This window comes from Nicotiana attenuata, chromosome 3, assembly GCF_001879085.1.
Source record: "Nicotiana attenuata strain UT chromosome 3, NIATTr2, whole genome shotgun sequence".
Classification (NCBI taxonomy): domain Eukaryota; kingdom Viridiplantae; phylum Streptophyta; class Magnoliopsida; order Solanales; family Solanaceae; genus Nicotiana; species Nicotiana attenuata.
The window spans coordinates 59,705,123-59,717,135 of record NC_031991.1 but is presented as its reverse complement, the minus strand read 5'-3'; the positions used below and the strand labels follow the sequence as shown (position 1 = coordinate 59,717,135).

At 36.7% G+C, this 12,013-nt stretch overlaps 1 protein-coding gene across 2 annotated transcripts; it reads left to right on the top strand.

Annotated features, from left to right (window-relative positions):
- On the top strand, positions 783-5,158 carry LOC109223863 (putative respiratory burst oxidase homolog protein H). Of its 2 annotated transcripts, XM_019388322.1 has the most exons (14): positions 783-1,123; positions 1,209-1,371; positions 1,753-1,801; positions 1,877-1,990; positions 2,068-2,874; positions 3,119-3,211; positions 3,310-3,425; positions 3,509-3,611; positions 3,846-3,937; positions 4,028-4,166; positions 4,249-4,380; positions 4,480-4,608; positions 4,696-4,774; positions 4,866-5,158. In XM_019388322.1, the coding sequence occupies exons 1-14, from the start codon at positions 916-918 to the stop codon at positions 4,973-4,975; spliced, it is 2,334 nt and encodes a 777-aa protein (XP_019243867.1). In that variant the 5' UTR covers positions 783-915; the 3' UTR covers positions 4,976-5,158. The 2 variants fall into 2 exon arrangements, with proteins under 2 accessions (XP_019243867.1, XP_019243868.1); XM_019388323.1 differs by lacking the exon at positions 783-1,123 and having other exon boundaries at positions 1,336-1,371; positions 1,884-1,990.

The window sequence follows — 12,013 nt, the reverse complement described above, 5'->3', positions numbered from 1 at the left end:
GAAGAAGAAGAAGAAGAAGAAGAAGAAGAAGAAGAAGAAGAAGAAGAAGAAGAAGAAGCAGAAAGGGCAGCTCAGTGTATGCAAGCATTAGTATCTGATTTCACAAATAACACTAAAGTAGCTCAGTTTTTCTAATTGAATTTAACAGAAATAAGAAGAGAAGTAGAAAAGGGATGAAGGAAACTGACTAATTTTTGGATTTGGGGTTTGGTCGAAAGCTTTTCCGGCAGTGTCTTCTTTTACTGGTTTGGGGGGAGGGGGGAAGTGTTTGAGTAGAGAAGAAAGTAAAAATAAAATAAAATTTTGATAAATTAATTTTAAAAGTGGGGTCCACAAATAACACGTGTCAAGCAATAAATGGTCTAGCATATGACGTGTTTAACATGTAAGCGCAATTGATAGACACGCTCAATTGAATGTGTTTATTAGTATTCATTCCGTCAAGTTAAAATATTCAATTGGGAAAATTGTATGTTTATTTACCGAGTTGACAATTGGGTGCGCAAGTTTAAGTGGCCAGAGACCATTTTGCCTTTTATCTTCTAAACATACTTTTCACTCATCAATCAAACACCGAATTATTTTGCAAACAATGTAATGAGTTTCGTCATATCAAATACATTAAACATTGTTCAATTAAAAAATAAAAAACCCGGAGACAGACCACAATTTTTAATTAGGGACAAGTTATTTAAGAATTAATTAAGACAACTAATTTAACGAACTTTGCCTCTTCAACCCTCTTGTGCCACCTGTATAAATTCATGTCATCTTCTTCCAAACCTCTCATTCAATTATTATAAAACTCTGCAACAAAATATTTGCAGATCTTCCTTAATAAGATCATAAATATTACCTAGATAGGATAAAAGTGTAACACATTCTTGAAAAAAATATTGATCTCTATATTGTATAATGGCTGAAGACCCTTTAGAAAATGCAGCATTTGGAAGGAAAAAAATGGTGAGAATAGAATCAGGGGCAGTAAGAGGGTTCAAGAGCCTGCATTTTCTTGATACTAAAACAGGGAAAGAAGCAGATGCTTGGAAAAGTGTAGAGAAAAGATTTCCTGAAAATGCAGTTAATGATATTCTTTTTAGAGACAAATTTGGAGCATGTATAGGTATTTTTTTGACCAATTGATATTAATGTTGGTAAATATTTTGGTAAATGTGACATTTTATTTTATGTTGATTTTTGCATGAAAGGAATGGGAGAAAGCAAGGAATTTGCTGAGGAGTTGTTTGATACATTGGCAAGGAGAAAGAAGATCAATGCAGAAAATGGGATAACCATTGAAGAACTTAGAGAATTTTGGGAAGATATTTCAACTAAATGCCCTGATACAAGGCTTCATATTTTCTTTGACATGTAAGAATTTGTGCTTTCCTTTATTTTTCTTGTGTGGAGAGACTAAACATGACCATTTTGAAGCACAGGCGTATTCAAGATTTAAATTTGATGGGTTCAGCCTTTAATATTTTAGGACTGAACTCGCCGTACTTTTCAAATTATGAGTTCTGAATTTAACATTCATGGGTTCGAGCCGTGGAAACAGCCTCTTGCAGAAATGCAGGATAAGGTTGCGTACAATAGACCCTATGGTCCGGCCCTTCCCCGGACCCCGCGCATAGCGGGAGCTTAGTGAACTGGGCTTTAATATTAGTGATTTTTTCACGTATAACTTATGTTCCGTGTTGAAAATACTGGTTCAGTTGAACTCATTGTTCGAAAGCTCCATTTGTCTTGTAGGTGTGACAAGAATGGTGATGGGAAACTATCAGAAGAAGAGGTCAAAGAGGTGAGGAAAAACATACCTTGTGAATTGTTGTTTCTTTTTTTGTGAGGCAATATAGTTGATATTTTTGTTTGAAAGGTTCTAGTGATGAGTGCTGCAGCCAACAAATTGACAAACTTCAAGCAAAATGCAGCAACATATGCAGCTTTAATTATGGAAGAATTTGATCCTGACCATTTAGGATATATTGAGGTAAAATTCCACTCAAAGATGGCCATCTTTTAATACAAGTCTTCTTTATCTTTTAAAATCTTCAACTTTGTAAACAGATATGGCAACTTGAATCTTTACTAAGAGGAATGGTAGGATCAGAAGATGGGAAAAAGAACTTGAGGAGATCGCAAACACTAGCGAAAACCATGATCCCTAGACAATATAGAACTCCAGTGAGCAAATTCTTGACGAAAAACTTAGAGAAGATACACGATAACTGGAAAAGAATTTGGGTCGTAACGTTGTGGTTGTCTATTAACTTGATATTATTCATATGGAAAGTTCAACAATTTAAGGGGAGAGCAGCTTTCAAGATTATGGGTTATTGTGTTTGTATAGCTAAAGCTGCAGGTGAAACTCTCAAGTTTAATATGGCTCTCATTCTCTTACCAGTATGCAGAAGAACTCTAACTCAACTTAGAGAAACTTTCCTTGGTTCTATTATACCTTTTGATGATAACATCAATTTCCATAAAATGATTTCCTTGGGAATTACTCTAGGGACTTTTATTCATGTCTTGTTTCACACGAGTTGCAACTTTGTGAAATTAGTATCCTGCCCGAAAAGCAAATTTATGACGGTTCTTGGAAGCAATTTTGACTACCACCAACCGACTTACATGGATTTGGTAGCATCTATTCCAGGCGTAACGGGGATACTGATGACCCTTCTCATGCTTTTCTCCTTCACATTGGCAACACATTCCTTCCGAAGGAATGTGATCAAACTGCCAGGGTCATTTCGTCATTTAGCAGGATTTAACGCGTTCTGGTATGCACATCATCTGTTGGTACTCGTTTACGTGCTCTTGATCCTACATGGCTACTTCATATTCCTCACCAAAGAATGGTACAAAAAGACGGTATGTCCACTTGCATTTTCATAACCTCATCACACTTGTTAACTTGGTATTGAAAGAAGAACTTGTAGTAGTGTTATTTGATAACCATGAAACATGCACATGTATCATATTGTGTCCAAATAATATAACATGAATATAACCTCTTTACTCTTGACAGCTAGAAACACTGTTTTTTCAAGTTAGTTAAAGAAATTTCTATTGAGATACTTGTGATTGAACATTCAAGATTACCTCTGATATGCAGACATGGATGTATCTTGCAGTCCCAGTACTTCTATATGCTACAGAAAGAGTTCTCACTGTCAAAGAGAACCGCTACGAAGTGAAAATCGAAAAGGTTTTAGTTTCAAGAAATTTACATCAATTTTTGAACTCTTGGTAATTGCAGAAATGCTAAATTCAGCATTCATTTCTATGCCCGAAAAAAAAATACAGGCTGTTACGTATACAGGGGATGTACTAGCACTGTATATGAGTAAACCTCAAGGATTCAGGTACAAGAGCGGGATGTACCTGTTTGTTAAATGTCCAGATATATCAAAGTTCGAATGGTAATTGAAGAACAAATTATCATCAAACAGATTCAATATTGTCAATATCCTTGTGCTAAGAAATATTTATTTAACTCTTACAGGCATCCATTCTCAATCACTTCTGCACCAGACGACAAATATTTAAGTGTCCATATACGTACATTAGGAGACTGGACTACAGAGCTTAGAACCAGATTTCAAAAGGTATTGTACTATGTTACTACGTCGCATTTCCTAAAATAGCTTTTATGCTTCATTTTCTGAGGCGTACAAGACTTGACTGAATAAAGAAAGATATGAACAAATGCCATATCAAATTTGGAAAACATAGATTTAGCCATATGATTGATGGTTTGACCCTCAATTGTAAAATAAGGAACTTAGACTTTTTATTCTTCTTGTCCTTTGCTTTTGGGATTATAAACCTCGTATTTGCAGGCTTGTCAACCGACACAATCAAGGACGAAAAATCTTATTAGAATGGAAACTAAAGCATATAATCCACATGACACTGAACAATCTCAACCCGAGTATGCTAAAATGTTCTATTGCCAACACTTTTCCTTCTTCATATATTAGCATTAGAACTTATATCTTATCTTTTGCGGCATATTTCCAAGGATCATTATCAAAGGGCCTTACGGTGCACCAGCTCAGAACTACAAGAAATATGATATCCTTCTGCTAGTTGGCTTAGGAATTGGAGCAACGCCATTTATCAGCATTATAAAGGACATACTAAACCAAGAATCTGGACATGTACGAGTTCGTGCATATAGCAGTATTTTATTAAAATAACCAGAGACACAAAAGCTATTATAACTTAATCTACTAACTGCAGAGTCAGCAGGAAGATGAATTATCTAGCAAGAAAGGTCCTCAAAGAGCATATTTCTACTGGGTGACACGAGAACAAGGATCATTCGACTGGTTTAAGGGTGTAATGGATGACATCGCTGAACATGACGAAAATGTTGGTTTTTTAAATCCTGAGTTCTCAATAAGTTTCCTCAACTAGTACAAAGTTGGCCTGATACATTTTTCATGTTCATGGTATTTTGGTATTCTCCAGGAAGTGATAGAAATGCACAACTACTTGACTAGTGTTTATGAAGAAGGAGACGCTAGATCAGCACTAATCACTATGGTGCAGTCACTACAACATGCTAAAAATGGAGTTGATGTTGTCTCAGAAAGCCGGGTATTCTCTTTAGATCCAACGTCCAGTACTCAAAAATAATAGTTTCAACTTTTTACTAAAATTGTTTCAACACTTGATCTTCGACAGATAAGAACACATTTCGCTAGGCCAAATTGGAAAAAGGTGTTCTCTCAATTGGCAGCAGCGCATCCATCATCTCGCATTGGTGCGTTTAAAGACATCTATGAATCTGCTTTGTTTATAACATTCTTAGTAGCTATGTCTACTGCTGTTTGAACATTATGGTAACGTTGCAGGTGTGTTCTACTGTGGAAGTCCAACACTTACCAAACCACTCAGAAAGCTGTGTCAAGAATTTAGCTTAACTTCATCCACTCGCTTCAACTTTCATAAAGAGAACTTCTAGAGTATAGTGGTTTCGCATCTTGAGATTTCAGTACAATATCAATGTATTTTCAGTTAAATTTGTAATATATTGTTCGCTGTAAAAGTTTAGGGACATTTAGAAGTGGACTTTGATTAGCTGCAAATATCAGCATTCACTCTCAAGTCTTCTGGATAGACCTATCTCATTCTGCTATTTGGTTGATTTTTTCCTGTTTCAGACCTAATATAACATTTTGTTGATCTGAGCGGTTTTGGTTTTGATGATTGACAAAGGAACACATGCATGAACCAGGTCCATGGACAGTGTACACAAGTGACGCCCAGAATCAAGCAAAAGGCATGCACATGAAAGGGATAAGTATAAGTGGTTATTTCTGATAATCTCTGAACGAAAATATTGCATATTTGATAAGGAGCAGGACTCTTTACTTGAAGAGAACTCTATCCAAGATAAGGAAATAGTTAGAAGTTGAAGATAACTAAAACTCTTCCACCAAGGAAGAGTAAAGCATCAAACTTCTAGTTAATCCTTATTCTACTAACTCTATAAATATCAGTTTTGTTTTCTTTTACAAGTGATACACACATACTGAAGTTACGCACAAATTGAGAGCAAAATAGCAATGCATTTTGTGAGCAATTCCTGTGAGATTTAAGTGTGCGATCCTGAAGCTACACGAACCAGATTGATGAACCAGCTTCATAAATAGTTTTATGTGTCTTTCTTTATTTCTAGTTCAAAGTGTAGTAGGCATTTTGAGTTGTACCTTTTAGCTTTCTAAGAAGCAAATTATACTAGGTACCTCAGTTGTATCTTTCAAGTTAGAGTTAACTTGAAGTAGTCGCAACAGCCTGTGGCGTGTTGCTATAAGGGTTAGAGTTAATCCTTAGGTTTGCAAGAGGTTGTAAACTTTAGTTGTATTGTTCAAGTTAGAGTTAACTTGAAGTAGTCGCAACAACTTGTGGCTGGTTGCTACAAGGTTTAGAGGTAATCCTTAGGTTTGCAAGAGTTTGTAAACTTTGTTGTTAGCTTGTAGTGAAGTGTTTGGGGAAAATCCTACTGGGTAGTAGGTCGTGGTTTTTTCACCTTTTTAGCCAGGTGTTTTCCACGTAAAAATCCTGTGTTCTTTACTTTCTACATTATTTATTCCGCACATGTAGTGTAAGGAACGCATAGAAGAACCAGGTCCTTCGATAATCCAGTGCACGGAAAAATTAGGCACCACACAAGTCACCTCCCCTTGTGTGGTATTGAAGTATAAAATATCAATTGATATCAGAGCAGGTTATCTTTGAAGAGGATAACACCTTAGGAATAGATCAAGATGAGTGCACTGCTTGGAAATTGTAAAGAGCAATCCACCACTAGGCCACCACTATCCAATGATCACTACTATTGCTTATGGAAGGAGAGGAGAAGAGATCACTTGCAAATGACTAATGGATGCTTCAAATGTGGTAAAAAGAACCACATGATCAAGAACTGTCCTATGTGGGAAGTCGAGTGGATTAAGGAGAGATCTAAAAGAAAAAACAGAAAGAAGGAACATGTTCATGATAAGAAGAAATACGACAAAGGGCTATCCAAAGCAATGGTTGCTGCCTGGGAAGAATGTTCGGATGAGGACACTGGTGATGATGTTGATAATACTGAACGAGCTCTTATAGCAATTCAAGAATCTGAAGATGAACCTGATGAAAAATCTGAGATAAGTCTTCTGGACCTAAAGGATAAAATTAAATTCCTTTCTAATGATAGACTATCAGAACTATAGCTAACTTTAATTGATGAATCTAAGAATATAAGTTCTGAAAAAGAACAGTTGTCAAAAGAGTGTAACCTTTTAAAAGCAAAGTGCAAAAACCTGGAAATTAGGGCTTGTGAAACTCAAAAAGAAAATACTATTTTGAAGAACCAGGTTCATGCACTTGACACAGTTGTCTTAGAACATAGATCTGATAATCTGAAATTGAAGTTAGGAACAGGTAAACAAATAGCTAGTGTCACACAACTCACACTAGAAAAGGATTTAAGAAAGGTAAAAGATGATCTATATAAGAGGGATGAATAGGTAAGATTCCTAACGGAGGATCTGAACAAGGTCAAGCATGAGCTAGACAGAACTTGTAAATGGAACAGGTCCTCTGATGCACTTTCATGGTTACAAGAACATCATAGTAGCAACAAAAGAGGACTTGTCTTTGGGAACTCTACATCTAAGTGGGATCCCAAAAGCAAGTACCTCACACTCCTTGAGAACAAGATAGCACACACTGGTCACTATAAAAGTGAATGCACAACAAAAGAGAAGGCAAGTCAAAAGAACAAAAATTTTGTTCTAGGAAAAAATAGGCTGTCAAGTTGGGCTAAAAAGAATGTGATTTATCCTTTTGCATATAGAAAGGGACCCAAACTAGTTTGGGTTCCTAAGACTAATCCTGATTTCTTTTTGCAGGTCCAAGTGACGGGGAGTAGCCAAATATGGTACATAGATAGTGGCTACTCAAAGCACATGACATGAAGCAAGAACCAATTCCTTTCACTTGAGGATCTTAAATGAGGTAATGTCTCCTTTGAAAATGGAAAGAAATGTGAGATCATTGGGGTTGGAAAGGTAGGTAAGACTGATTCTCACTCTATTGAGAATGTCTACTTGATAGATGGACTGAAGTATAGTCTAATAAGTGTATCACAATTGTGTGATAGAGGTAACATGGTAGCATTCACCTCTACAAAATGCTTTGTGATTAATCTTACCACTGACAAGATAGTTTTGTAGGGAAAAAGAGTGAACAACATATATATTGTGGATCTGTCCACACTTTCAGATAATGAACTCACTTGCTTAAGTGTGTTGGATAATGATCCCCCTCCTTTGGCACAAGAGACTTGGACATGCCAGTCTAAGCCAACTCAACAAACTAGTCTCCAATGACTTGGTGATAGGGCTGCCTAACATTAAATTCAAGGAAGATAAAGTTTGTGAGGCTTGTGCAAGGGGGAAGCATGTAAGATCCTCTTTTAAAAGCAAGAAAATGATAAGTACTACCAGGACGATAGAACTGGTCCATATGGATCTTTGCGTACCAATGAAAACATTGTGCAGAAGTGGTAAGTGATATGTGATGGTGCTTGTTGATGATTACTCTAGGTTTACTTGGAAACTGTTTTTAACATCTAAAGATGAAACATTTGACATGTTCACTTCGTTTGTTGGAAAAACTCAGAAACAACTAGGTAATTAACTTGCATCAATTAGGTTTGATCATGGTACTGAGTTTGAAAATGCTAGATTTGCTGAATTTTATGATGAGCATGGCATAGATTATAATTTTGCTGCTCCTAGGACTCCACAACAAAATGGAGTAGTTGAAAGAAAGAATAGGACATAGGAGGAAATGGCTAGGACTATGCTACTTGCAAGTAAATTGCCTCATAGCTTCTGGGCAGAAGCTGTGAACACTGCATGCTACTTCATAAATAGGTGCATGACTAGACCTCTTATTGAGAAGACTCCCTATGAGTTACTTAAAGGGAGAAAACAAAATATATCCCATCTTAGGGCATTTGAATGCAAGTTCTTTGTGCACAATAATGGAAAAGACTCCCTAGGTAAGTTTGATCCCATAAGTGATGAGGGAGTATTCTTGGTATTTTTCACATAGTAAAGCTTATAAGATATATAACAAAAGAACTATGTGTGTAAATGAAGTATGCATGTTGTTTTGAAACTAACATTCCTTTTAAGAGGCAGGAACAAGATGATGAAGATAATGGACTGACAAGAAACTCAAATAATGAAGCCACAGTCCAGCCTGAAGCTCCATCACAGGAAGGAACATGTGATGGAACAGGTCCTTCCACCTAGGGAAACCTCACATGAGGAACTGACTAGAAAGGAACTGATCCTCAAACCTCGAGGGAACATGTCCATGAACCTATTCCTCAGTAACAAAACCAGGAAGGAACATCTAAAGAAATTGACACTCCTATAGCAACATCCACGAAATTGGATTTGGATGAACCTAGTTCATCTGTTGATCAGAAGATATATAGGGGAATGATTGACTATTTGTTACTCCCTCCGTTTCAATTTAGATGAGGTAGTTTGACTAGGCACGAAGTTTAAGAAAAAAGAAGAAGACTTTTAAAACTTGTGGTCTTAAAAGCTTAAGGGGTAAAAACTTTATGGGGCCATGACATTTGTGTGGTTATAAATGATTCTCATTAAGGGTAAAATGAGTAAAATGAAGAGTTTAAAGTTGAATTATTTCCAAATTTAGAAATATGTCATATATTTTGAAACAGACAAGAAAGGAAAGTACCTCATCTAATTTGAAATGGAGGGAGTATATCTCACTGCTAATAGACTTGACATTATTTTCAGTGTAGGCCTTTGTGCTAGATTTCAGGCAAATCTAAAGGAGTCTCACTTGAAGGATGTCAAGAGGATCTTGAGATACCTAAAAGGCACCAGTGATTAGTTACACACGAACCAATTTCATCAAGAGTCCCACGCGCCATAATTGCCGAAATATTTGGGGAAGAGTGAACGTCTTTTCAAACTGAAACTTCCAATGTGATTAGACTTCTAGACTTCAAAAAGGTGTCGTTATACATTCAACCTTTCCCTTTTTAAATTGATATGACCTTACCCTCTTATCTCAATTTTTTTTCGAAAGATCAAAATCTCCAAAACCTTAAAACTCTCTTTATTTCTCTCAAGTTTCTGAACTGATTAAATGGAAAACACCCATGAGAATCCCAAGAACTCTGAAAACCCTTCCTCACCACCCAAAGAACCTTCACCCAAACTTTCAACCAACCAAACCCCCAAGAAAAAACATATCAAAATGATTGCATGCAACACATTGGCTAGTAGAGAATAAGTTAAGAACTTGAGTGAGATGCTACAAGCCAGTCAAGCAGAAGAACCCTAAAAATCTGACAAGTCCTTCAAGTCTGCGACTGAGGGGGAAGAACCAGTTTCATCTGAAATTGAGCAGGTTATAACTTCTGGGTTAAAAATTTCTGATGTTGCTTCTAGAATTGCTGAGAATCTTGAAAATAGGTTTGTGTTAGTTGGTACGATTGCTGGTGTAGAAACTGGTGGGTCTGGAAAATTGGTGGTAAATATGAAAAAAATAAAAAATAGTGAGGTTGTTAAAGTAGATGTGAGGTCAAAGGGAGAAGAAAGAGTGGTTGGATCTCCTTCACCCGCTCTTATTGGTTTGACTGAAGAAGCTGGAGCAATGATTGTATTAAGTGAAGAGATTAGTGATAATGAGGAGACTGTGAATGAAAATATGGGGATAGAATCACAGGAGATAGGTGATGGTTCTGGTGATAGAAGTGCGGTAGATGGATTGGTTAGGTTAAGGAAACGGTTTCATGAACCAGTTCGTTCTCTTTCTAAAATAGACAAGAGTTCCGATCTGCTGCAAAATATTCAGATAGTTATAATCCAAAGAAGAAGAAAAAAGTTGGAAAGACTGCAGGAAAGGGCATGGGTGGCACTAAGAGAAAGAGTGCTCCTTCTATCCCTGTAGCAACTTCTCCCACAAGAGGAAGAACTACAAGGAGTCAAAAGAAGCAGAGTGAGGCCAATGTAAAAAGGGCCTTAACTGAGAATGCCAAGAAAGTCGCTTGAAAAAAAAGAAGGCTGGTAAGAAGTGGAGTAGTCCAGATTGAGGAGATGAACCTGGTTCTTGAAGATGAATATGAGGATGTGGAAGTACCCACACCTAGTGACAAAAAGAGAAAGACTTCTCAAAATAATTCTCGAGAAACATAGGCTGAGGGCTCAATTGTGTCTAAAAGAACTAGGTATGCCAAAAGGAGCACGAAGGCTCAAATAAAGGAAGAAAATGACTAAGGATGCTGAGATTGAAAGGATGAAGAAACGATTGGCTGAAGTAAAGGCTGAGAGAGACTCTCTCAAGTGTGAGCTTGCAAAGTAAAAAGACAATAATGATAGTATTCTTCAAGATATGTTGAAACTGCTTCAAGCCAAGAACCAATAACCAGGTCTTTCCCAGTTTTAAACCCTTCCTAAGCCTAGTTTGTAACCAGTAACCCAAGTGGGATATTTTTTGCTCATGGTTCTATGTTTTTATTTCTTCTTATGTATTGTGGTAGGATCTTATCAATCAATGAAATTCATTATTTTTGCTGTAATTGTTCGTTGATATTTCTTAGATGGCTAATATCCTTAGATCGAGAAAGAGAAAATTGAATGCATGATTGCATTTGAAGTAGCCCAGTGGCCATGAGTGATATCTGTGAAAATCTGGTTACTTACATTAATTGTGTAACTTTTTGATGATGCCAAAAGGGGGAAGATAAGGTGTGCTTTTGCTTTGGACTGTGATGTTTATAACCTAATGAACCTGGTCCTTAATGATTTGTGACTTTAAATGAAAAGTGTTCTAATATTTTATTGATGTTGAGCTGAGTTGAAACAAGTTCCATGCTTATGAAAAGCACGGAGTTTTCATCATCAAAAAGGGGAAATTTATTGACCTGAGCGGTTTTGGTTTTGATGATTGAGAAAGGAACACATGTATGAACCAGGTCCATGGACAGTGTACAGGGGTGATGGGCATAACCAAGCAAAAGGCATGCACTGAAATGGATAAGTACAGGTGGTTATTTATGATAATCCCTGAACGAAAATGTTGCATATTTGATAAGGAGCAGAACTCCTTACTTGAAGAGACCTCTATCCAAGATAAGGAAAGAGTTACAAGTTGAAGATAACTAGAACTCTTCCACCAGGAAGAGTAAAGCATTAGACTTCTAGTTAATCTTTATTCTACTAACTCTATGAATATCAATTTTGTTCTCTTTTTTACAGGTGATGCACACATACTGAAATTAAGTACAAATTGAGAGCAAAATAACAAGGCATTTTGTGAGCAATTCCTGTGAGATTTAAGAGTGCGATCCTCAAGTTACACGAACCAGCTTGAAGAACCAGCTCCATAAAGAGTTCTATGTGTCTTTCTTTATTTCTTCAAAGTGTAGTGGGCGTTTTGAGTTGTACCTTTCAGCTTT

What these genes read in the sequence shown, in the direction of transcription:
- LOC109223863 (XM_019388322.1), top strand. Translation starts at nt 916, where the DNA reads ATGGCTGAAGACCCTTTAGAAAATGCAGCATTTGGAAGGAAAAAAATG. An exon ending in CAAATTTGGAGCATGTATAG is followed by an intron (nt 1,124 to 1,208) that starts GTATTTTTTTGA and finishes TTTGCATGAAAG; the next exon opens with GAATGGGAGAAAGCAAGGAA. An exon ending in CTTCATATTTTCTTTGACAT is followed by an intron (nt 1,372 to 1,752) that starts GTAAGAATTTGT and finishes TTTGTCTTGTAG; the next exon opens with GTGTGACAAGAATGGTGATG.